Raw genomic sequence first — 26,309 nt, forward strand, 5'->3', positions numbered from 1 at the left:
AGCTTCTACGTACTACTTTGTTGTGAATTTTAGGAACAAAGCAAAGACATATTTAGTGGCTTTTTGAATGTCTCTTGGTGGACTTTTTGGGAGGTTGGAAAATGAACGTTGCCAATCGAGTGAAATTGCACCGCTCTTTTTGACTGAAAAAGGAAACTATGGACTAACTATTGATCTAATTAAAGAAATCAATTGACGTAGACTTTCGATATATAAAGTATATACTATTTTTTTTATTATAGTCCTGTCTTCTGCTGCCCTTTTTATCTATGAGAAAACAAAAATTGATTTGATAAAAGAGAGTTCAGTTACTTATTTTTCGAAAAGAAACGTTAGGTAATACTTGCCAAAAACTAAGATCCGAACTTACTCCAATTAAGATGCAGAATAATAGTTCTTCTACCAAAGGCTACCAATAAGATACAAAACAAAACATTTTTTGTTTACCACCTTTATTTTAGAGGCTTAACGTTTGAATAAAGCTCACATATAAAAAAGAGAGTTTGAAATAATTTTTGAATTTAATTACATAAAATTCAAGTTTCGTTTTTTTTTTCCGCAAGTTCAAGCCCCACACCATGCAACGCGAAGCCCGGTATTTAAGTGGAGAAGGATAGAGGGGCGGGCCCATTATCCACCAAGTTTAGAAGGCTGTGATTGGTCCAAAAGGCGGATCACAGACGAATTTCTCAATTATAAAAAAAAAAAGAAATCAAGTTTCATTTTTGAATGATACAACTCTTTATAGTTTAATTGTTTACTCAAGAATTTCTTTCTACTGGCTAGATAACTAGGCTATATGGCCAAAGGGAGAATTGATTATGTCCACTTATAATAACGAGGGCAGTATGGCCAAAGGGAGAATTGATTACGTCCATTTATAATAATTATTTTTTGAGTTTTATATTCTCTTTACAAGAGAACTTAATTTTCACATGTAAGAAATCTAAAAAGTCATTTTCTTCTATTCATTTTGTAAGCGAGTAAAAGATTTTAATTCCTCAATTTTTTATTAAAATTGCTTTTAACCAGATTCATCTGAAGACTTAACTGATGTAACAATATTGTTAAAGAGTCTTGGTCAATAGAAATACCATCGTCCAATTAGAGATGACAACCACAGCAGTTCAAGCTGTACCAAGAGAGAGAATTGAGAAATTACAATTTATGTTAGCTAAGTTATAGTGTGCTGTAACAAGTAGTTTTAAGACAGAATGGTGAAAACCCATTTTAAGGGGAAAACAGCAATGTTCTTTCTGTAAGAGGATAAAAATCACATGTTATTTAATTGCATCAGACCAATAGTCAAACTCAAAATGAATTACTTCTATCAGTGTGACTGTGTTTCTTAAAATTAGGACAAAAAATAATACTCAGCAGCTTACGCTGAAATATTCACTCCTAGGAAGTGCATTGCCCTACTTGGTCTACCACAGATCAATACAAATTGGAATTACGGTAAAGTGTACCATAGTATGCAACAGCTAAATCTCTTGTGAGACTACAGTTTTGTGAAACATCAACATCAGTTAACACAAATTTAAAAATCTTTTATTTCCTTGTGCATCGAACAAAAGCCAACTCATAAATATCTAACGTTAACATGAAAATGTTTCAAGAGCAGGTCAACTGCTTTCCTAAGCATATGCTACTTTTCTAACGCTACACACTCTAAAACCCCTATATAAGGTTCAGAATTCACAAATTAAATATCAAAAGTAGAGGCTGCTGTCATCCTCTACACACCTTTCACAGTATGAAGATCAATAAAAGGTTCACCAAGTCGGAATACACATTTATTAGAAAGGCCAGCAACAGACATTCGTGTCTCGTGAGATAACATATATCACATGTTCTGTGGCTTGCTTAGTTTTTCTAGAAAATGAAAAAATCAGGATAAGGAGAGAATGTCTTCAATCGTGTCAAATCGCGATAAGTAGAGTATCTAAGAGCATAAACAAGTGACTCCATCATCTTCTACAAGATCGAAAACGGTGTTCTGCTTCTAATATTTATGAACACTTCACAGGCTGCTTACAAATCATCACACAAATAAATCAACAGTTATTACCAAAATTTCACAATTTGGGCGATTTATTGCAGCCTTCCTTATTATCAACTTCTATGCCATCCAAATCCCCCTGTAAATGAGTATATCAGTAGACACGAGCCTTTGGTGGGAACGACTCGACTTCGTCATCTAGAGTGTTCATATGCACTGGTCTGTATTCTAGCCGAACTTTCTCGTCTTCCCAAAATCTGCAGATATATGAACTTTGTTAAGCTGAACACTTGGTAGGGTACATCTACCATGATTTCTTTTTATCGGTAGAGCGCATCAATCATGGTAAGAGCACTGGAGAACAATTAAGTCACAACCACAGGAGCATATTCCGATGGATAATAATTTTTGAAGGATAATACTGATTTTCACAAAAAAATAATAATAAATTTTTGAAGGATTACATCAATTTCACGTGATGATGGATGTATGGATACACTACGAGAGAAAAGATGCGGGAAGCAAGGATTAGAGATTGTTTGAGCATGTAAAGAGAAGGAACACAAAAGTTCCAATGAAGAGGTGAGACTTGAGAGAGGTTGCCAGTGATGGGCCTAAGGAGAGGTAGAGGTAGACCGAAAAAGAATTGGGGAGAAATGATTAGACATAATATAACACATCTTCAGCTCATTGAGGACATGACCAAAGATGGGAAAACATGAAGGTAGGGTAGAGGGTTAGTAGGTAATCGAGCAATTTCTCTCTTTCCCACGGGAGAGCATGGTTCTAGGCTTCTAGCTTAGAGCACCCTGTTTGCTCCAGCTTATCAGAATTATTATTATTATTATCTTATTCTTCAATTTTTCAGCTATTGTTGTTGTTGTCTCTTTTACTGGGGCTTATCTTTATTGTTTTTGTTGCCACTACTTTTCTTTTCCATAAAATTTTCACTATAGCTTTTACTTTTGTATTTGTCAGATCAGTTTTAGATCATGCTTTTCTTGAGCCGAGGATCTATCAGAAACTACTTCTCTACCTCAACAAGGTCGGGGTAAGGTCTGTGTACACCCCACCCTTTCCAAACCCCACTTGTGAGATCACACTAGGTATATGTTGTTGTAATACAGATTCTCAAAAAAGGTTGCAATACTCCTCCCCGTGCCCTCCCTCCCAACAAGATAGGTTCATGGAAAGGCGATTTAATGGATGATCAAGCAAACCTTTCATCAATTGCAGAGACTAAAGCAAAGATGACTAGGAGTAAGCCATCGAAATAAATAAGGAAAATACTTACCCTATGGTATGTTTCATCCACTTCTCATCATCTCTTTTCTGCAAACCATCAAAAGTTCAAACCATTAGGAACAAACAAGAAAAAAAAAGAGCACTAGTATCTGATTCATAAGAAATTGAAACTGACCGTAAAATCTTCACGAGCATGAGCTCCTCTGCTTTCTTTTCTTGCCTCGGCTGAGTGCATGGTGATGCATGCATTAATTAAAAGGTTTTCCAACTCAATAGTCTCTATAAGATCTGTGTTCCTATGAATTTGAAATAGAAGGAAATTCAGGAACACAACAAGAAGACAAGGAAGACCTAATATTTAATAACGATTCATAATCTCCTCCACACAATTATACCATATTAAACCTCTGTCCTTCAACTGAACATCATGGAAACTCTCCCATGTTTTGTCAATGAGCTGGCAACCTGTAACCACAACAGAGAAAAAAGGGTGCAGAGAAAATAGTCAGCTCAGCTGATAAAGTCTCCAAATATTTAAAAGAAAAGAAACCTTCCCAAGACACTTATTGCAAATAAAATAAAATGATATAGATAAATTTTAAAAATATGAAAACCCCTCCTTCCTACCTTCCTCTAATGTCTCTTGTGTGCGGAAGACAGCAGCATTGTTTTGCATAACTCTTTGCATGTTCAGCCTTATATTTGAGGTGGGCAATGAACCATTTGAGTTCCTAATCTTGTCCAACCATGCGATGGTCCTCTCTCCAGCATCCTTTTCAAGTGGCTTCTGTTCCTCACCTGCAGGAATGAAAGTTCAGAAATCTTAAACATGTTATGCATGCCTAAAGGTTATATAAACAAATTCTCTAACCTGGTTTTTGGATCTCTGCAACCCTATTAGCACATGCCCGTCCAAAAACAACAATATCTAGAAGAGAATTTGCACCAAGACGATTGGCACCATGAACAGATGCACATGCTGCTTCACCAGCAGCCATCAGTCCAGGGATCACAGCATCTGGATCATCCCCTTTTTTAGTGACCACCTTCCAAACAAAACATACAAAAAATGAGTTTAACCTCAAAAATGGAGCAGGTAAGAATAACAAAAGTTGAAAAATAGATTTTCAGAGAGGGAGACATTAACTAATTTTTCATACCTGTCCATGGTAATTAGTTGGGATTCCTCCCATATTATAATGCACAGTAGGTAAAACAGGAATTGGCTCCTTAGTCACATCAACACCAGCGAAAATGGCAGCTGTTTCTGAGATACCCGGAAGTCTCTCCTTAAGAACCTCTGGAGGTAAGTGATTGAGGTGAAGATAGATATGGTCTTTCAAAGGTCCTATCAAAAGTTTGAAAACAATATCAGACGTTTGAAAACTGCTTTAGAAGAGGAAGAAAAAGGAGAGAAAACAGGGCAGGAGTTCATCCTGAACACATGCCACAAACATCCACTATGCTCAGAATAAGTACTGTCATTTGCAGTCACAGTCACACACACACACACTCACACACACTTGTGAAGTTATAATACTTAAGTTTTCACAACAAACAAGCATCACTTGTCACTGATAATTGAAATTGGTCGATGAGTAGTTCTCCTGAACTAGTATATCTCAATGCAGAGTTAAAACGTTTGCTATTTATTTATTTGAGATTGTTGCTGTATTTCAAATGCAGTTGACACTATAGCAAGATTACCTTACGATTTAGGTGGCTTACCATCAAACATATTGTCTAGAGATAAAGTTTACAAGCTTCTAAATTGGAGGATCACTCACGTTTGTATACTCATATCTACATAATTATGCTCTAAACAAATAAAAATAACAGTGACGTCTAAGTCAGACAGAAGCTAGAGATGATTTGGATAGAATACTTCCAATTAAATAAAGATCTCGCATTTCAGACTCTCACTATGATGATCGTAACACAACCACTTTAAACAGACAGATCATAAACTTCGTGGTCAATATCCATCCAGTGCATTTTAAGCCTGTAGAATCTTACTCCACCACAGACCACAGTGACTTAAGCTTAAGACAAGGGATCTTACAAGAATGCTAAAAGAATAAACTTCTTAATTCGGCTAGATTAATGACATCATACCTACACCACGCCCTTCTCGAATTTCCATAGTCATAGATCTGGAAACAACATCTCTTGACGCAAGATCCTTGGCAGTTGGGGCATACCTTTCCATAAATCGCTCACCCTCACTATTCCTCAGGATACCACCTTCACCGCGAGATCCTAAGCATGGAATGAGGCACTTGTTACAAATAGAAATTCAAGAATGTCAACAGAAAAGTTAAATACTATACTCAAGAAATCACTCGCCAAAAGGAAAGAAAAACACTGTACATCAGGAAATACAAATGGAAGAACAATTGACAGAAGAATGGACAAGCAATATAATTATTGCCATCACTAATAGCATTGAAGAAGAAAGAAACCTTCAGTAATGAGGCAACCGGCTCCATATATACCAGTTGGATGAAATTGCACAAACTCAAGATCCTGCAAAGAGACATAGCAGAGTTTATTTAAAATAAAGTACCATAGTAGGGGGGAGGGGGAATTGACATGGTCAGAAGATGTCATTATAGAATGACCTGAAGAGGAAGCCCAGCGCGCGCAACCATAGCATTACCATCTCCGGTGCAAGTATGAGCAGATGTTGCCGAGAAGTAAGCTCGGCCATAACCCTAATCCAAACATTTATAAAAGAGAACGCTTACAAATTCATTACTACTTCAAGAAGTCTAAGTAGAGGTCAATGTTAACCAGAAAGTACCCCAGTGGCCAAAATTGTATTGGCAGCACGGAATCGATGCAAGGTACCATCCTCCATATTTAGTGCTATTACACCTTGGCAGCTCCCTAATGTTGATGCATTATTTAAAGCACAGAGAAGAGTTGATTAGTAGAATGAAACAGCTAAAAATGAGCAAGAGGTCCTATGAATCTCCATATAACTTCAACCACATGTATACTGATCAATTTTCATGTCAGAAAAATGTTAAAAAATCAAAAGAAATACAGGATCATTTTTAGTATGACACGTGCTAGATTACTACCACAAAGTTTCAAAGTATCCAGTGCAAGTCAAGTAATATCAAACTAGGCTAATATTTAATCATATGACATAAAACTGAGTTTCTAAGTAGAAGACAATACCATCACTGTTCATTAGTAAATCCAAAGCGAAATATTCCACAAAAAACTGTGTATTATGCTTCATGGCCTGGCCATAAAGAGTATGCAATAGAGCATGACCAGTCCGATCCGCAGCGCATGCACAACGATAGGCCTGTCCTCCTGTCCAAGAAAAAACAAGAGTCAGATTGAGATTTTTTTTCTTTGGTTTCCTGGTATCCGGTACCCACATTGGAGTCTGACTAAATCTGGATTCGGGCAAAAAGTCCCACATCAGGGGTAAAGCGCTCCCTAACAAATGCGACTCCGTACCCAGGTGATAATACAACTAGATCAAGTGCTCAACTTCTTACCTTTTCCAAAGTCCAGGCTTTGACCACCAAATGCACGTTGATATATTTTACCATCTTCTGTTCGAGAGAAAGGCAAACCATAATTCTCAAGCTCTATAACTGCTTTTGGTGCTTCTCTACACATGTATTGGATGGCATCCTGATCACCTGGAAAATCATCAACACACTTCCATTGAGACAGAGAAAAACCCAAGCCATAATATCAAAGGTCCATAAATTGGCCAGTTCATACCTTTCTCCAACACAAAATTATTGGTTTTGCCAAAAATGTAAAACAAACATTCTGGTCATAGAGTTTATACATCAAAGTGGTTAAAACCGTGTAACTTTGGCCCATTGAAAGCAATTGGTTCTATATTGAAGTAGAACAGGTCTAAGTAAGAGGTACAAACTGGAACTGTCAAGCTGCATATTTCTAATAAGCTTCACGTGGTTTATTCATACAAAAGAAGCATTGAGTTAATGCCAACAGACATAGAGAAAATCTGACTTCAAGACAAACCTTACCTAACCAATCACTTCCTTTGACTGTATCATACATGTGCCACCTCCAATCGTCTTCTGTCATGTTGCCTAATGCAGCATTTATACCACCCTACAAAGGAAAATCACAAACCAGAACTTAAGCAATTACATGTACAATCCTATTCTAGTCAATCAAGCTTCAAATTCAGACCCATCAAACTACATAGCAAACCAGCTTTCTCCCCAATTTCTCTAAGTTAGCAAGATTGACACATGCAAGAATAATAAAATTAAGTAATCTCTCACTTACTAGCAGATAGCATTCTGTACGAACTAAAACACAAATCTATCTCAACTGCCACTGTCATGAGTTTAACTTTTTAAAAGCAAATCCAGTGAACCTTGTTCAAGTTTCTAATCATCTCCAAGAAAATGCAGCATAAAAAATGAGTATTGTCTAGTTGGCCCATCCCAGCAAATAAACATGCAACCCGACAACAAGGAGCAAAGAGTCCCAATAAGAGTAGATTATTGGATGTTCTTTGTGCAACATATTTCCTTCTAAAATTCGGAGTCTTCTCCTCCCTACCATACAATGATACATCAATAATGCCTAGTCCAAGAAAATAAATATAAATTTTTTTTGGCAGAATTAGAATCCAGGTACCTGAGCTGCAACAGTGTGAGATCGAGTAGGAAAGAGCTTGGTTATGCAAGCAGTATTGAATCCATGCTCAGACAACCCTATTGCTGCACGAAGCCCAGCACCGCCTGCACCGACCACCACCGCATCGTATGTGTGATCCACTATCGTGTAGGACGAGCCTCCCACATTCTGCTAGGCAGCACACAATATTCAATAATTAAAAAATTATCATCAGAATCTTATATATATAATTATGAAATAGAAAAGTGAAACATCAGCTTATAAAAAGAAAAATAGTAAAAAATGATTATAAAAAATAGCTTTTAAGGCTAAATTGAGAAATCATAAGCTCGGAGAATCTAGAACAATCGCACACAAAGTCCTTTTTAGATCAAATGCAATAACATCTAGGTCGTTAACCTAATGAGACGTCAAAACTAAAATTCAATCAACCAAAAATCCTAAGATTCACTAACAGCTAGGTCATCAATAATGATTAGAACAAGCTTCAATACAAAATGTATCAATCGAAAATCATTAAGATTCAACAAATCGATAGTATCAGGTGGTTATATTTAACTGATCGAATCAATAGACTGAGAAAAAGAGAGAGAGGAACCGTACAGTTTGTGAGGAGAAGAGTCGGCGAAAATGGCCGCCGCCGCCGGAGATAGATCTGTTGAAGGAAGCGCGAAGACCACGCGACACACAGCGCCACATTCTCAAAGGTATTGGAAACCAATATGCCGGTGAGGGTTGTATTCGGAGATTGAATGGAGTTATAGATGAAGTACAGAATACAGTGTAGAGCAATCAAATGGATGTGAAAATGGGATGCTCTTTTTTGGGTACCGGGACAAAGTATAAGGCGACAGACGATTATATTCCCACTTTACTGGAACTACCCCTAATGTTAACCAATATTACTAAACGGCCACCATCACGTTCTGTTACAACAAACCGGTAATTTCTTTCTTTAATGACAATCTCAATACTAATCTAGACATAAAATAATATTAAGTTTAACGTATAAATTATATTTTAAAAACATTAATTTTGAGATATTCCAATTTATTCCGGAATCGAATGAAACCCTAAAAAAATAACCACAAGAAGACTTTTTAAATATGAAATGAAAATATCATTATTTTTAAATCCTGAATAAAACATAAATAATTAAGTTCATTGGAGTAATAAGTCTCTTAATCTCAATACAATTCGATAATTTACTTGTATGTATTCATGTAGTTCATAATTATCGTAATCGTAAGGATTGTAATTGTAAATAAATTATGCTATTGATTTAAATTAATTTGCTCATTCTGTTACCAATAATCCTCAGATTATTCGTAAGAAAGGTGTCCATAATAAATGGTAGGAGAATGAACGCGCAAATGATTTGGAAGCCATAAGGAAATTAATGGGAAAAGCTTGCAGCGTGGCCTATGTTCCCGCCGCTTAACTTCTACTTAACAAAGTCATCTTAGACTTGCCATCTTAATTATTCTTAACTAATGCTCGTGAAAAAAAGGTTATATAATACGTATTCCAACAACCTAGATTCAACATTTTTAAATTCGTGAGTTTCCCATTAAAAAAAAAAGGGAATTTTCACATATAGCCACTCAAAAATAGTCTAATTACTCTCTATAGTTATAGTTTGATAATTACAATTCGTAGCTACATGTTATATGGAGGAGAGAGGCGAGCGAGACTGGGAGAGAGAGGAGAGAGGCGAGAGAGAGGAGGCAAAGAGTGGAGAAAGGTGAATTGTATATGTATAGAGGTTAGATAATTGTATATTATACATATATATTTGTATATATGGCAAGCGAGATTGGGAGAGGGAGGAGAGAGGCGAGCGAGATTGGGAGAGAGGTGAATTGTATATGTATATATGTTAGATAATTGTATATTATACATATGCAATTGTATATATAGCAAGCGAGATTGGGAGAGGGAGGAGAGAGGCGAGCGAGATTGGGAGAGAGAGGAGAGAGGCGAGCGAGAGAGGGCAGAGAGTGGGAGAGAGGTGAATTGTATATGTATATAGGTTAGATAATTGTATATTATACATATTTATTTGTATATTCTGACGAATTATACATATACAAACATGACTAATTATACAAACTCGAAGTCAGCCCGCATAATTAATGTATAATGTTAGTCGTGAGTAGTAATTATAGCAAACTATAGTTATGATGAGTAATTAAGTAGTATAAGTTTGCTTAACCGCGTAATTTTCCCAAAAAAAATGAGTATAGAAACTCCATATAGTTTTAAAAGTAGTGAATCATTAGAATATAGGGATAAGAGTCTGAAAAATATTCTAACTTTGGTCGGATTTGTTGTGGCGATACTAAACTTTCATGAGGACCTATTACCTCCCTAAACTATTTAATACCATATTTTAAACATATATATTTGCCCACGTGGACATAAAAAATAATGCAAAATTATAAATAGTAATGTGTCCACGTAGGCACATATATACCTTTAAAATACACTATTAAATAGTTCAGTGAGTAAAAAATACGGTATTAAATAGTCTAGGGAAGTAATAGGTCCTTGTGAAAGTTTAGTATCGCAACAACAAATCCGATCAAAGTTGAGATATTTTTCAGACCCTTATCCCTAGAATATATAACATATTAAAATACACATTACTATTATAATTATACTCAATGACTTGTCTTGATTTGAAAATGATCGATGCTCGCGTCATTAAGTATACTTTCAAATACTTTATCCTTTTTATAACAAACTAAATAAGTATTCAAAAATTTATCATCAATCACGTTATGCAAGTTATTTTTAACATACTTCATCAAGAAAATTCTTTCGGACCGGATATTACTCGTCTGAATTTTAAGGTCCAGAAGCCAGAAAATATGAAAGGAGGCCGAGTAAAGAGTTGGACAAAAGGCCCAAAGACAGTATACTCATCAAGATTGGTCTGCTTGTTATGTTAAGTGTTAACCACCACCATTTTATTGGTGGCCGTATGGGTTATCTCAGTTTTCTGGAGCCCAAAGAAAGTGGGCATTTGTAGAAGACAAGGTGTCATACAGAAACCAGGCCAGTCAAGTATCTAGGCCCATAATGACACATGTTGTTGACACCTAAATTACATTATTTCACCAAAGTTTAATTATTTTTTTTTAAAAAAACAAGGTGAAAAAAGGCTAAGTAATCATATGATTAAGTGAAAAAAGTGTAAGCAGAAAACGCATATGTTATGTTATTATTGGTTTGGCATAAATATATATCAAGTGTTCCTAGATAATTGAAGTGTCGGAACAAGAGAGGTTTTTAAGAATTTCAGAGTTGGAGGTAGAGGATGCTTACCATTCAAGCAATCCCCTCGTGTTCTGTATATTTGATTTTATTTTTCTTTTAAGTGTTAGGCTTTTACTTGAAAAAAAAAAACTTCAAACGCCTTTTCCATAAGAAAATTTATGGATAGAACTCCACTTGTAAAATCAATAACTATTCAAATACGTACTATTTCTCTTTCATATTGTATAATTTTTATTATGTGAGACATTTTCAGACAACATACCCTCACAATAAAATAAAAGAAAGTATTGAAAATGGAACGTGCTGCTTCTGAGACCAAAGAATGGTGGAGTCAATTTTCGAATATAGTACACAAATAGAGAAGGGTATCAAGATAGGGATCTCAACACAATTTCGCTCAACGTCGCTCTCTTCAAGAGATGGAAAAGAAGAGGTGTACGATAACATATTTTTCTACTTGCTCAAAGGTGGAGAAAAGGTAAAGAAAAAAAAAATTACCTAGTATTTTCATGAATAAAGTAATACTACTTTTCATGGAAAAAATGATGCTTAAAATCTTTAAATAGTGGGGTTTATGAAATGAGAAAAAAAAAATCATTGTGAAATTGTGATTTTTGCATCTTTGAGAAATGTTCTAAAAAGAGTATTACAAGTGCATATATTTATTGTGGGATAAATCACATGTTATTGTTGACTATAATGAGATGATTTTTGGCTCTAACATGAGAGTTATAAATAAATTATGAAAAACATCTTGAGTAGCCATTTAACATAAAATATTTTGGGTGAGAAAAATTTCATTCTTGAAATGAAAAATACCATAAAACATGTGATGGAATTTTCCTTGTCAAGTCACATAATATTGAAAAATTTGTGAAATACAATTTTGTTGGTTGTGTGAGTCTTGTAACTCCTATTGATTCAATTGTGTGAGAAAGTTGAGAAAAAAAAAAGGGAGTTTGTTAGCCTAATAAAAATATGAGCTATGTGACTAACAACTTGACTTGATGTTGTGTTTGCAGTAAAAGTACTTTGAAGGTACAAGCAAATTAGATGAGAAAAATTTAGTATTATTTGGTGGGATGAGAAAAGCAAATTATTTTTTGCTAACTCTATTATGGAGGTTGAAGCAAAAACAATTAAGCTTCAACTAGTGAAAAATTGAATTGATTTTAGGGAAAATGCATAAGTACCCCCCAGCCTATGCCCAAAATCCCTGAGACACACCTAACCTTTACTAAGGTCCTATTACCCCCCAAACTTATTTTTTAGTTAATTGTTTATCACTTTTCGGCCTACGTGGCTGAGTCCGTGATTTCACCTATGTTAGGCGCGTGGGTGCAGCTTTTAGACAGCACTGACCAATAAAAATTGGTCATGTGTTAAAATAAACTTGGAAAAAATAAATTTTAACTCAATTGTCTTCTTCTTTATTATTGTTCTTCATGTTTGGAAAAAAAACTCCATTATCATAACTTAAATTGATCCTTTCTTCGAAAAGCTAACAAAATAAAATCAAGAAAAAACTAACCTTTGAACTCAACCACGATTCTTGATGACTTAGAAGTAGGGGTGTACATAGGTTGGTTTGGTTTGGTTTTTCATTAAAAAAAACCTAAACCAATTATGTCGGTTTATTAAATCTAAATATCAAATCAAACCACGGAAAGTCAGTTTTTTCGGTTTCGGTTTTAGTCGGTTCTTTCGGTTTTTTGGTTTTTTTCGGATTTTTACAACTTAACGGTGTTTGAAAAAGAGATCAAATATATTTTCACCTACCTGTGTGATAAGCTAAACTTAAGAAACGTTAAATGAATAGAAATTTTCGTAAAGACGGTAAAATTCACATGAGTACAAAATATATATTTTTGAAATAAAATATATAAACATTGAAAACTATAAACTAACTAAAAATATATTAACAAAGTTATAATATTTTTTAATCTATAAATAAAATAAAATTATATTGAATGAATGGGAAAGACGTGGGTCTAGCCAGACCCCTGACATCGGGTGACAAACCTTGATGATGGCAATTTTAAAAATAAAATAAAATATATATATATAATATTTACAAAATTTTACAAACCCAAATTTGAAATAAAATATATAAACTAACTAAAAATATATTAACAAAGTAGATTATAAATGATAGGATAGCTTTTTGAAATTTTGGGAAGTGTAAAAGCTACATTTTAGAAAGTTGAAAAAGTGGGGCCCGGCGCGTGTTGAATAAAGCTTTCAACCTATTTGGTTTATATTGCCACGTAAGCAGAAAAACGGTAAAAAATTAATTAAAAAATAAGTTCGGAGGGGTAATAGGACCTTAGTAAAGATTAGGTGTGTCTCAGGGATTTTGGGCATAGGCTGGGGGGTACTTATGCATTTTCCCTTGATTTTACTATATCAAACACTTTATTTTGAGAAATTAATTTTTCTAATTTTGATTAATTGTGATAGCACCAATATAATGGTAGAGTATAAAATCATTATTAAAATGATAAATTCAGACTCATAAGGAGAAAACACAATATTGTGAGATCATATTGATCACTGGTATACCATCAATATTAATTGTGTTAAAATTTGTGACAATCTTGCAGATTTATAAACTAAGGCATTAGCAAGATAAAGAGTCTGAAGCACATCGAGGGGGATGAAATTGAAGCTAAAATATTCTAAGTTATATATGAGAAAATCCAACTCAGGGACTAGAGATCCTATAACCAGGTTCAGTGGGAAAAACGAATCATATGATGACTTGTTGTGAAATGCACTAATCTTAATTTTATTCAATCCCTATGATGTGAGTGCATTTATCCTATAATGATTTGTGGAGGTTGAGTCTTGAACTCTTAATGAAAGTCTGTATCTCGTATGAGTGGGGTGTCAAATTATAGGAGCACCCTTGACAGATTTCACCTATGTGAGTGTGAAAGTAGGTCGCTTTCTATGAGAATGAGCTTGTTCTAAAAAACGCTCATGAAAACTGGGATAGCACAAGGCCGTAATGTGCTGGCTATTAAAGCTTATGTCAACACCTCGATTATTGTGTATAAGCAGTGATACTTTATTTTCCTTAAGCAATCATAGTTCAAATCCGAGACCACTACTGACTCCGGAGTAAATGTTATTGTTTTACTAAGTGAAGGTTCAATGCAGAGCATACCTTCATTATGCATAATAGTCCACCTTCAACTAGGTTGTGAAAAACTCTCTTATCTTAATATTAAAATGAGTGGGGGATTGTTGGTGTGACATTTTAATATTAAAAAAAATATATTATATGTCACATTATATATCATGTTATGTCTATTGGTGGACATTACATTTGTTCTCTTTACTCTCATCAATAGTGGGTGGTCATTAGTTGTTAGTAACTTATGTAACCACCAACTCTTCATTTCACCCATTATTCTATCTTTAAGTCTTGTAACTTGTGTAACATTTGGGGCATTCATTTGACAAATTTACTACCCACTATCTTCCTATTCATTGCAAGGAAGAATTCATCACCTATAAATAGTGTGGTCTTCCTTTGTCTTGAGATATAAGAAAAAACACGAGAAGTGTGAAAAAATATTGTAGTGTGTAGTGAGAGGATTGTAGTAGTGAAAGAGAGAGTTGAGACAAAGAAGAATATTCTAAGTCTTCAACTATATTCACTATATACAAAAGAGAATATTTTTATGTTGAAGGAAGGTGTTCTTTTTGTGGAGCTTTGGACTCTTCAACTAATCCGGAGTTGCTTGAGTTGTACGACGTTGTTGGGCTATTGTATCCTGGAGGGGACAAGTCAAGAGTAATACTGCTGGATCAGTGTAGATTATGCCACACACTACAAAAAACCCCCAAATTATCAACATATTTTACTAACAACTTAAGTTGGTTAGTATTCTACTAACAAATTACCAACATATTTCTAACTGAATTATATTTTAAAACTTAACAACGAAATTATAACAGATTACTAACCAAAATCTTACTAAATAAGTATTTTGTTGGTAAATACGGCGGGAAAAAATGGTGCCAAATTTAGCAACATTCTATCAATGGATTACCAACTGAAATATTACTAACGCACACCTTTTGTTGGTAATATTACCAACAAAGTATATATCAGTTGGTAAATATGACAAAAAAATTGTTTATATAATTTATTAACATATTACCAATGAATAACTAACCAAACATTTACCAACGACAAGATTGTGTTGCTAAATTTACCAATCAAATATAAATGTGTTGGTAAATTAGTAACAAAATGTAATTTGTTGGAAAACTTGCAACCAATATCCAATTAGTTGGAAATTTTGCCGACGAATAAAGATTGTAGTTAGCAAATTACTAACATCATTAAAATAGTTGGTAATATACCAACCGATCATTAATCCATTGGTAAAATTTACCAATATATTAATTATTAGTTGGTAATATTACATATGAATGTTTAGTTGAATAGTAATTATTATCAACTGTGATAAAATTTATTGGTAAATTATTAACTACTAACTTATATTTGAATAGTTGGTAAATTTACCAATTGAAGTTAATTTTTTTGGTAAATCAATGTCTAGTGTTGAGGTTTTCATATTCAGTTTGTATCGTTAGGTGTTTTAACTTTTAACCAAAACTTGACTTTGGTCAATATTTGTGGTAAACGTGCTCAGATAAGAACTCTTTAAGTGTCATTAGCTTCGAAAGGTCATTTTTGATCTAACAGGAAGACTAGTTCAAGCTTTGAGGCTTCCATTTTTTGTTTGTGCCGTTAGGTGTTTTAAATCTTATGCTTTTGCAAAAATTTGACTTTGGTCAATATTTTTGTGAACGTGCTCAGATGAGAATTCCATCAGCGTAATTAACTCCAAAGGTCATTTTTTATCTAATAGAATGGTTGGTTCAGGTTTTGAGGCTTTCATTTTTAGTGTGTGCCGTTAGGAGTTTTAACTTATAAATTTTAGCCAAAATTTAACTTTGGTCAATATATTTTATAAACGTGCTCACATGAGAATTTTGCAAGTGCAGTTAGATGCGGAAGGTCATTTTTGATGTAATAAGATAGAGGGTTTGGGTTTTGAGGCTTCCGTTTTTAGTTTGTGCCGTTAGGCATTTTAAACTTTTAAGTTTTGACCAAAATTTCACTTTAGTCAATATTTTTGGTAATCGTGCTCGAATTGAAATTTTGTCACCGCGATTAGCCATATAAGTTCAAATTTGATCTCATAGGATGGTTGGTTCGGGTTTTGAGACTTTTATTTTCAGTTTGTGTCGTTAATCGTTTAACTTTTGGCTAAAATTTGAATTAGGTCAATTTTTTTGGGAAACATGCTCAAATTTGAATATCATCAGCGCGATTTGCTCTGGAAGATAATTTTTTGTCTTATAGGATGGTTTGTTTGGATTTTGAGGTTTTCATATTCAGTTTGTACCGTTAGGTGTTTTAACTTTTAACTTTTGGCCAAAATTTGACTTTGCTTAACATTTTTTGTAAACGTGCTCTGATGAGAATTCCATCAACGCGATTAGCTTCAGAAGGTCATTTTTATATCTAATAGGATGGTTGGTTCAGATTTTGAGGCTTTCATTTTCAGTTTGTGTTGCAAGGCATTTTAACTTTTATGTTTTGGCCAAAATTTAGATTTGGTCAATATTTTTGGTAAACGTGCTCAAATTAATTTTTTTGATATAATGATATGTGTCATATTGAGATTAATTTAACTTGTTATCATAGATTTTGCATTGTTTCATTCAAATATGATTTATAAAATTAATATTAATATTTTTGAATTTATATTCGTGCTCTTAGATTTTTAAATGCAATAAATTAATAAATATTCTACTATTGAATAATCATTTAGTTAATAATAATTTGAACATATTGTCAATCAATTACTAACCTAACATTGAACTTGAATGATATATTACCAACAAACTAACAATCAATTAGTAAATTTATTAGAAAAGCAAATAATCATACTAACGTATTTAAAATTTATTACCAACAAGAGTTGTGGTGGAGTGGTAAGTACTCCTTCATCCTTAACCATGAGGTCTCAGGTTCAATTCCCCTTGGGTACGTTGTCACCTTTAATTTGTTAGGTAGCTCTTTACCCCCCAATGTGGAACTTCCCAGCGTGAATCCGGATTTAGTCAGGCTCCAATGTGGGTATCCGACACCAGATGGAAAACCAAAAAAAAAGTATTTAAAATTTATTGGTAAATTACCAATATAATTTTTTTGTTACTAAAATTGCCAACCAATTACCAACGGAATCGAATAATGAAGAAAAAAATTTTACTAACTCCTTTTCAATTCGTTAGTAAAAGCACTAACGATATACTAACCGAAAATTAGTTGGTGAATTTACCAACGAAAATTTGAAGGCCATGTTTCAAAATTTTGTAACAACATCTTTAGGTGTTTACCAACTGATTTTTGGTTGGTAAGTTTACCAACAAATTAAAATCGGTTGGTAATATTTACCGACGAGCCTTTTAGCAACGGATTAATATAAGTTGGCATTTGGTTGGTAACTCAATTTGCCAACCAATTTGATCAATTTACCAACAAATTTTTTTGTTGGTAATTGGGGTTCCTTTTGTAGTGACAGTGGGTTTTAATCTCCTTAAAGAGAGCGAGATATCCACGTTTTAGCCTAAGGACTATTTATTCATTTTTGTCATATTACTTCTCAACTATAATTTATATTATTTGTGGTATATTACAATAAAACGAACTTCTCACACGTCAGAAAATGAAAGGAGCTAGAGACCTAACATGCATGGCAATTTGGATAACCTATTTATTCATTTGTTTCCTCTCCTTTTATTTAAATTTAAAAATATAAATCCATAAAAAATTCAACTTGCAGCATAATTGCATGTCATTTGCATTTCCTAAATTAACAAACTAGGTACAAGTGTCAAAAATATTGCTAACGTATTGAAAATTGCTTAAATTTGTCATTCTTTTATTTATTGGATGTTATTTTTTGGGTTGGAAATGCACCTTCTTAAACCTATTAGACCATAATATAATGCAGCTCGTAAATGTTGAGTTGAAGTTGAAAATTAACCAAAGCTTCCCTCTCACCAACCTACTTCAAGATAATGAAGACTCACGTGCAACCTTTTATATTAATTTCCATTAAAAAATCTCCTTTTAACAAAATTTAAAATGATGCAGGTAAGGTCCTAATTCTTAATTAAACAAACGAAATTAATTTATTGGTTCAATCAGAAGATCGTTGTCTACGAGCTTTTCCTGGATTCAGTCATATTTCAAAGTGAACTAGTATATATTTTAATTTGAATGTCAATTTTTTTTTACTAGAATGTCATACATGCATTTTGGATCTGTCTAAAATAATTTTTGAACTCTCTTTGCTCTATGCTAGAATTTTCTGTTACTGCTTCATCAGTTTATATATATAACACAAGAAAAAACATTTCCACCTTATTGACTCGATATATTTCTTATGAGGAGGATTTAACTGAACTCCACTGTAAATAACCCATGTTAATTGATTTGTACTTGCATAGTTGAGATTAATATTCTGATATAGTTAAAAGTTAAAGACCAAATTACATGAGGCTCATCAATGATTATATATCATTTTCTTCTAATCGAGATTAAATATTATGTTCACACTAATCATTGTTATCATTTTACTATTGAATAAGTAACAAAAGTCTCACATTGCATGGTTAATGAGATGAATGAACTTGTTATGAGGCTTCTGTGATCCTCCTCTCTTTAAACTAGCTTTTAAACGTGAGGTAAGTCAAAATCTAATTTAACAATTACTTTTATTACAATCCTTTTAATTAAAAAAGAAGATAGTGATGAAAGATTTTAATAACTTAATAATTAATTAAATATCTAAATTTATATCTTATTAACTAGGGTTTGATTCTAATTTTATAATCATCCTCTTCATTATTTTTCTTTCCCCTACCCAATTTTTTATTATTATTTTTTTTCAGAAAAAGGAAACCAAAAGTGCGGCAGTGCATGCCCACTAGTTTATTGAAGGACAAAAAGAATTATTAGGGGTGGGTCCTGGAAAAAAGATAGTGATATATAAGGAAGTATGTCAGAGATTAAAAGCCGATAAATATATTTCAATTGTTTTTAAATTAAAATAACTTTTAAATATTTTAAATAAAATAAAAAATATTAAAATTAAAATAATAAATAATTATAAATTATAAGTTTATATTACTAACTTTATAACATAAATTATAAGTCTATTCAAACAGATAAATCTAAATTTAAAGCGGACAAGGTTATAATAGTCTTTATTTGCTCCTATCTACCGTTAGGTTGTTATCTGATTGGACTTCACATGCAATATACAGTACCTAACAAGATCTTCCCAAAGTTTCATATCTATTTGACAATTATTCCATGAGATTATGTTCTTTTTCTGTCCTCTCCACCTTTTTCCAGAATAATAAGACGATTCACAGCCCCCCCCCCCCCTCCCCCCCCCCAACCCAATTATAGTTGATGAATATATATTCATCATTATTCAAATATAGATACTACAATTTATTTTTATTATATGTATCAGGTATGTTTATTTAAAGAGGGAGTAGTTAATTAACCAACAATCCGTCGACGTGACTCAGGAGTGATAGCATAAATTAATTGAAATTTGGCCATGCAATTAACTGTGTCGTGTATTCTAAACATACATCCACGTACGTCAATCTATTAGCATCATATATTGTTTAATAAGGAGTCAATCAGAAAAGTATGTACCAACAAAAAAAGATTAGTGAAATTTGGCCATGCAATATGAACATGGAAATCCACGATTTATGAGCATTTTTATTAGATATTGCGAATCGCTTAGAATATAAATTATGTACCAACACACAAAATTAATTAAATTTTGACCATGCATTGGTGTTACATATTAGTTCAACAAGAAGTTGGGAGGACATCCCGAAGATATTAGTTATACATTGATGGATTTTGTTAAGCATGGATTTTTTTATATGACAAAGTTGGTCTATTAATTTGTGGAGCAAGGTTCATGTTGAATCTAATTATTGAAAATTGTTGGGATTGGGTATTAGAAAGTTGTATACCAAATTTAATTTAAAGCAAAAATGTGATGGTGAATTTCAAACTAACAAGTGGATCACCAGAATTTCAGCCACAAATATTGAAAAATTAAAATTCAGGCGACCCAGTGAGATTTGACCAAATATTCCCATAAATAGATATAACTTACTGGTACTGTTAAGTGAAATCTTGATCGAATTTCAAATAAAAACTCTTGGTAATTGTGCCAAGAGCGTGCTTCCAAATTGTGGAGCGAAAGCTATTTTTCCAACACTTGTCTTAACATGGGCGACATTTAAAAGATGGCATGGAAATATCATATTTGTGCAAATCACCCTTCCCATATTTAAAGTTTACACCCGCGATTACTTAAGGAGAATCGAATAATTTGCTGTATTTAATTACATAGAAAATTATGTACTACGTAACATAGAGAGAAAAAAAAAAAGGAAACAAGAGAAGAGATTAAGCAACAAAAAAAGAGAACAAAAACTGTAGCAGCTGCTTCACCTCCTAGATAATAAATAGCTAGATTTACAAAGCATTTCTTTGGTTTGAACCATTTCAAGTACCATCCTCTTTCCCATTTGTTCAGCTACTATTTTTTATTTATACAATATAATATAATGTTTACCCATAGACGACGCGCGAATGCAGTTTTAATACGATGAATTAGAGGTAATAATGTGGTGGTTTAATTTATTTGACGATCGATGTTGGATAGTGATTGGTAGGGCATTGGGAAAATCTACGTAAGGATAGGCAAAAGCCTGATCAGGTGCAGCTAATTTCCAGTGAAAATTAAGAACAAGATAGTGAATGAAAATGGCCATCTCAAGTTTGGCCAGTTCAGATCCTGCACATAGACGTGGACCTCCCCCAAATGGCATGAAATTATTACTACTTTTTGTTGTGCTGCTTGTGCCTGTGCTTCCTCCTTTACCTGAAGGCGACTCTTCTGCATTCTGCATTAACACACTATTCATCACTTCTAAATTTTACCATACATATATAGTTCTCGATGAAAAAATGAACTCTAAGGGGACGTTTCGTACGCTAGACATGCATATAGTTAGTCCCGAGACAAAAAATTCAGAAGTTCTATCAGGATTAATAATTAGTACCCAATAAGTTATTCATAGTATCAAGATTTTGTTATTCGAAATAAAAAAATGACAAAAATACTCTTGTGATCCTTCAGGCCCTTTAAATGGTAAACCAATAATTTTTTCTTAAAAATTAACATAGTTAATAAAAAAATAATACTCCTATTAAAATAACTAATCGCAACATAAAGTATCCTTTGGTCCTCTCAACTATATTGCCGACATTATCAAGGCATTTCACATTGTGCGGTACAGTACTTCCCATTAGACAATTAAGTCAGATTTCAGAAGAAAAATAAAATTGCATGAGTATTTGCATTGAGATCCTGAGGAACGGGTACTGGTACTGCAAGCAGTAAATGCACTTGCTGTGTTTTTTTTAAGCAGTAAATGCACTTTGAATATTTTTGACAATAAGATTTAAAATAACTTGTAGACTGTAGGTACATGTAATTGTGGCCCCAAGAAAGAGGATAGAATGGGAAATGGATGGACCAGCATGGAGTAGAGTGGAGGTGAGCCACCATGAAAAGCACAGGTGCACGTGCACATGAAAACCCCACCACCCACATGTGGTTGGGTTTGGACAAGTCTTTTAAGTCTGTAATTACCTCAATTGGGTCCTCTCACCCCCCACCTCTTCTAGGACTTTGGGTTGGAATATATATGGATGGACGCGATAAACAAGAAAAAAAGATAATTCGATCTATAAAGTATTTTGCATTAACACAATTTGGAAAAAGACTTTATTTCAAAGAGTGTTATGTAAATAGATATTATAATGATTGCTTCAACGATTCATATAGGTCAAATGGAGACAAAAAAATTTTAAAAGAATAAATAAATAAGAAATCACCCAATATATACTTATTAAAGTCATTTTCCGATTAATTTATATTTATATGGCATGTGACTCATTTAAGGAGAAGTATTATTCCTAGAATCATAGGAGAATTCAAGATTGAGCTTTATAGATTTAATTAAAGGATTCTACTACAATTTCATTTGATATAAGTTTTAAATTAAATATTTATACTTCTTTGATGAAGCTTTTAAAACCGAACACTTACCCTTCACATAGGTAGAGTCCTTGCTTATTATTTGCACATATTTAAGCTTAAGGTGGGGTTTTTCTCCGTGCATAATGCAGCATCTGTGCAAGAATTGATTGTGACAGTTCATTTTGGTTTGGGTCCCTTTGTGTGGATTATTATGATTATCAGGACGGCTAAATCCCACCTTGCTTTTTATTGATGATATTTTATATGCTCGCTCTATCATGCGACCCAACAAACGGCCTACATAGAATGTTCTTTTCTACTCTCCCCAAACTTGTCTTAATTCACTCCCTTATCCATTTAATTATTGTTTCTTCTTTGGGAAAAATATCATCCCTTGTTCCAATCTTAAAGCACATATTTGCTTCTTAAAATTAGAGGTGTGACTTCCTTTATTTTTTTGTCACATCATCCCACGACTCTCATATGCAACCTCAAGTAAGACGACTAAACTTGGTGGATGCATTAAAACATTAAAAACTACTTTTTGCTTTCAAACTTAACTCTCCTTTACCTCTTCTCACGTCTATTATAATTTTATTTTATTTTTTAAAAAGTTGCAAGTTTACTTTACTAAGTTGCATTTATCCATTAAAGATTTTTAGAATTGGACCGACACTTGAAGCAATGATAAGGTTATCTTTGTGTGATTTTATAAATTACGAGTTTGAGTTGTGAAAGCTTTTACTAATGCTTCTATTTGGGTATACATCACACCCTTGAGTAGTTGAGTTAAAGACCGTTCCTAGACCTTAATAACACGGGATGCTTTGTACACTAAACTGAGTGTCGGTTTAAATGCAAAATTGACTAACCTGCCATCTCCAAGGATCAAAGTCGTGAGGTCGGTCAAAAAGTGAAGGATCTAAATGCGCTGCTGAAATCACCGGCAATACTTTCCATCCACATGGAATGTCATAACCTTTTTTGAGTTTTCAAGTTGAAAAACAGAACAAAAACAAAAAGATTGTTAAAAAGGCAAAACCAAATCAGATATTAAAGCTGCAGCCATGCATCATCATACAATAATACCTTTGTATCGAACATCTTTCACAGCTTTCCTGTGAAGAAACCTGACTACATTCCCAAGCCTTAGAGTCTCATTAATAACCTACAAGTGAAGGAAAAAAAAAATTAGCATAACTTATGTGTTATCAATGTATATAGAATTTTTACACTATTAATGTATGTAACATGTAACAACAATCGTACTTTGTGTTCAACAATTATCTTTTAAATGAGTTGATAAGCTAAAGGGTATAAACTTACACATTGGGTGAATTCCATTTTCTTGTAGTCATCCCAATTTAATTCTGTTTCTCCTGACTGCTTTTTTGCCCTGGAAATCTCCAAGTGCTCTTCCTGAATTTATTACCAGCAAGAAGAAATAAATTAATTAAAGAGTGGACTTGAAGAAAATTCACTAAAAGTATTTGATTATTTGAGCTTACTGTTAGTTGTTGAACAGCAGCAGGACAGCTTTCTAAGAAGAAAATAGACAGAGCTATTGCTACTGATGAAGTTTCATGGCCAGCAAAGAGCAAACTTAGTAGCAAATCAAGAATTTGCTCCTTTGAGAGATTTGAATTTTTCAGAACCCAACCTAGAAGGTCGTTTTCGTTTCCGTTCATTTCATTATGCCTCTCCTCCATTTTTGTCTCAATAAATCCAAGAATTGTTGATCGAGACTGTATAAAAGAGAAAAATAATTCATAACTTGAAAATAAGTAAACACATAAAAGGGGTTGTTCAGACGGTAAGCATGTTCTACCTCGCTTTTAATCACTTAAATTGATATGATGATTTATAATAGTACCTGTAAGGCCTTTCTGTAAGCTGTTCCTGGAAAATTCAATGGAGCAGAAACCACTCCTTTCATAAATGTGATGTACTCTTTCTTCAGCTTCTCTGTCTCTGGATTTCCAGGTTGTAGACTCATGATATGCTCTGCCATAAAGTTGAATGTAAACTGTAGAAATTTCACACACATAACAACAACAATTTCCAAAGTTAGAGCAGCAACAACAACAAGTGTTATCATACAAGTGAGGTCTGAAAGGACGCAGTGTATGCAAACTTTATCCCTGCTTTGAAAGGTAGAGTGGTTGTTTTAGATAAACTCGGTTTAAGAAAACGGTAAGAAAATTACGAAAGTGAAGAAATCATAACAAAATATTAAAAAAGCATTAGGAAGGAAAAAAAAAGAATAGTAACTACTGTACAACGAAATAGTGCAATAATGAACTAAAAAAATACAACTCCACTTATTTACCTTCTTTGCTTCATCTTGTGCACAAACAACAGAATCCTGTTTCCAAGAGCCAAGAACAAGCACAGTATGCTTTTCAACTTCACTTAAAAGTTGATTCCTGAGTCTAGCATTGCTCAAAAAATTCAGAGAAATCATCCTCATATCTCTATGCATTTGTCCAACTTGAACCAACATAGACCATTTACCAAGTATCCCACCTATACTTCTTGGATAATTACACTCAAATAATCTCCCTTCATTCTGCAGAATGTATCTGTTAAGCCCTGCATCTGCTGAAACTATTGTTGGCTCTCCAAACAAATTTGACTTGAAAATTTTCCCATACCTGAAAAAGATCAAAATTTTCAGCACAAAAATTCAAGAAACAGAAAAATAAAAAAAAAAGGGTTAAAAAAATTTACCTTGAGATATGATCTTGCATGAAATCTCCAATAGTAGTAGCTGAATAAGGTCTCAAATAACCAATAGTTTCACCAAGAAAAGGCCAACCCATATCCCCTGGTGGAAGATTTTGAAATTTGTGTTTTCTTTTGAATAGATTAAGAATAATAAGGACTGCCATGATTGGAGGAACAAGAAAAAGAAAAAACTCTAAGTCAGACATTGATGATTTCACTGTTTTTCCTTTTCTTCTTCTCTGTTTTTTTTTTCCTTTTTTTCAGTTTCAATACTCAATAAGCTCTGTTTCTGAAGCAGAGGTTCGAACAAGATAGTACTCAGTATTTATAAGAGTGATATAGCGTATGAGGTTACTTTTTCATTAATCAGAATTTTGAATTCGAGTTTGAAAATATAAAATTTCTTTGGTAGGAAGCTTTCCTTCCAAATGGGGCCTACATGACATGAATTTAAAATAATTAGGCTTCAATATAGGTATCGGATACTGAATAATTTTTTTTAAAAAAGTATTATATTATGTGCAGCATCGACTATGAATCTTCTGAGATGCTGCTATAAAGAAACTTTCTGTTTTCTGAAGCTCTTTTTGGAAAGTATCTTGCTTTTTATAGGCTTCTTTCTTGTCGTTTATCATTTACGCCGTTCACTTCCTTCACACTTTTATAATTGAACATTTAATTTATTCACTAATTAAATACTAGACTATCTTAATTTATTACTCTTGAGTCTTGATTACACTAAAACTATTAAAAGATTATGATGTTTTACTATTAACGAGAATTTCCTTCTTGATTACACCAACAAGAACGGATATTCAAAGTCGAGAATGTGACGCTATCTTGTTACTTCATGAATTTAGTTTTTATTATTGAAATATATCGAAATTTATCTTATAATGAATTATAATAATATTGTATTGTTCGCTCTTCAAATGTCTGTCCATCTCCACATTATCTCAACCTTGGAGATATTTTCTCAGAGTAATATTTGCATAACTCTAATCAACAATAAATACAATTCATAATAATATTTGCATAACTCTAATCAACAATCAAATCATTGATATCAGTGTAAAATAATCATGAGTATATACTTTTTTCCGTTAATATAGTTTTTCTGTTTTCTAAAAGCATTCTAAGCTAATGCATCATCTTTGGATTTTAGAAAGAATTATAATATGTGAAGAAAAGAAACAGCATAAGTCCTTAAAAGTGACAGC

General features: G+C 33.2%; 2 protein-coding genes across 2 annotated transcripts; both read right to left on the minus strand.

Moving 5' to 3' along the window:
* Positions 1-1,690: 1,690 nt before the first annotated feature.
* LOC125821952 (succinate dehydrogenase [ubiquinone] flavoprotein subunit 1, mitochondrial) lies at positions 1,691-9,044 on the minus strand. Its single transcript, XM_049501304.1, has 16 exons — positions 8,501-9,044; positions 7,898-8,065; positions 7,273-7,360; positions 6,766-6,912; positions 6,434-6,574; positions 6,051-6,136; positions 5,869-5,961; positions 5,710-5,773; positions 5,363-5,506; positions 4,408-4,595; positions 4,119-4,293; positions 3,875-4,045; positions 3,643-3,712; positions 3,423-3,543; positions 3,297-3,334; positions 1,691-2,259 (listed from the first exon to the last, which is right to left on the minus strand). Exons 1-16 carry the CDS (start codon positions 8,594-8,596, stop codon positions 2,157-2,159), a joined length of 1,893 nt encoding a protein of 630 aa, XP_049357261.1. The 5' UTR covers positions 8,597-9,044; the 3' UTR covers positions 1,691-2,156.
* Positions 9,045-20,628: 11,584 nt separating this feature from the next.
* Positions 20,629-25,385, minus strand: LOC125822122 (cytochrome P450 90B1). The gene is made up of 8 exons (XM_049501494.1): positions 25,093-25,385; positions 24,692-25,016; positions 24,236-24,388; positions 23,871-24,107; positions 23,689-23,781; positions 23,452-23,530; positions 23,235-23,341; positions 20,629-21,220 (listed from the first exon to the last, which is right to left on the minus strand). Exons 1-8 carry the CDS (start codon positions 25,293-25,295, stop codon positions 20,915-20,917), a joined length of 1,503 nt encoding a protein of 500 aa, XP_049357451.1. The 5' UTR covers positions 25,296-25,385; the 3' UTR covers positions 20,629-20,914.
* Positions 25,386-26,309: the final 924 nt, after the last annotated feature.

The sequence above is a fragment of the Solanum verrucosum genome, unplaced genomic scaffold, assembly GCF_900185275.1.
Source record: "Solanum verrucosum unplaced genomic scaffold, falcon-dt-bn FXZP01000103.1, whole genome shotgun sequence".
NCBI lineage: Eukaryota > Viridiplantae > Streptophyta > Magnoliopsida > Solanales > Solanaceae > Solanum > Solanum verrucosum.

Excerpts from the sequence above, each read along its gene's own strand:
- LOC125822122 (XM_049501494.1), bottom strand. The coding sequence starts at position 25,295 with ATGTCTGACTTAGAGTTTTTTCTTTTTCTTGTTCCTCCAATCATGGCA. Across the intron at positions 25,017-25,092 it reads ATGCAAGATCATATCTCAAG|GTATGGGAAAATTTTCAAGT; the intron begins GTAAATTTTTTT and ends GATCTTTTTCAG. Across the intron at positions 24,108-24,235 it reads CTTACAGAAAGGCCTTACAG|TCTCGATCAACAATTCTTGG; the intron begins GTACTATTATAA and ends TCTTTTATACAG.
- LOC125821952 (XM_049501304.1), bottom strand. The coding sequence starts at position 8,596 with ATGTGGCGCTGTGTGTCGCGTGGTCTTCGCGCTTCCTTCAACAGATCT. Across the intron at positions 8,066-8,500 it reads GACTCTTCTCCTCACAAACT|AATGTGGGAGGCTCGTCCTA; the intron begins GTACGGTTCCTC and ends GCTGCCTAGCAG. Across the intron at positions 4,596-5,362 it reads TCGAGAAGGGCGTGGTGTAG|GACCTTTGAAAGACCATATC; the intron begins GTATGATGTCAT and ends AACTTTTGATAG.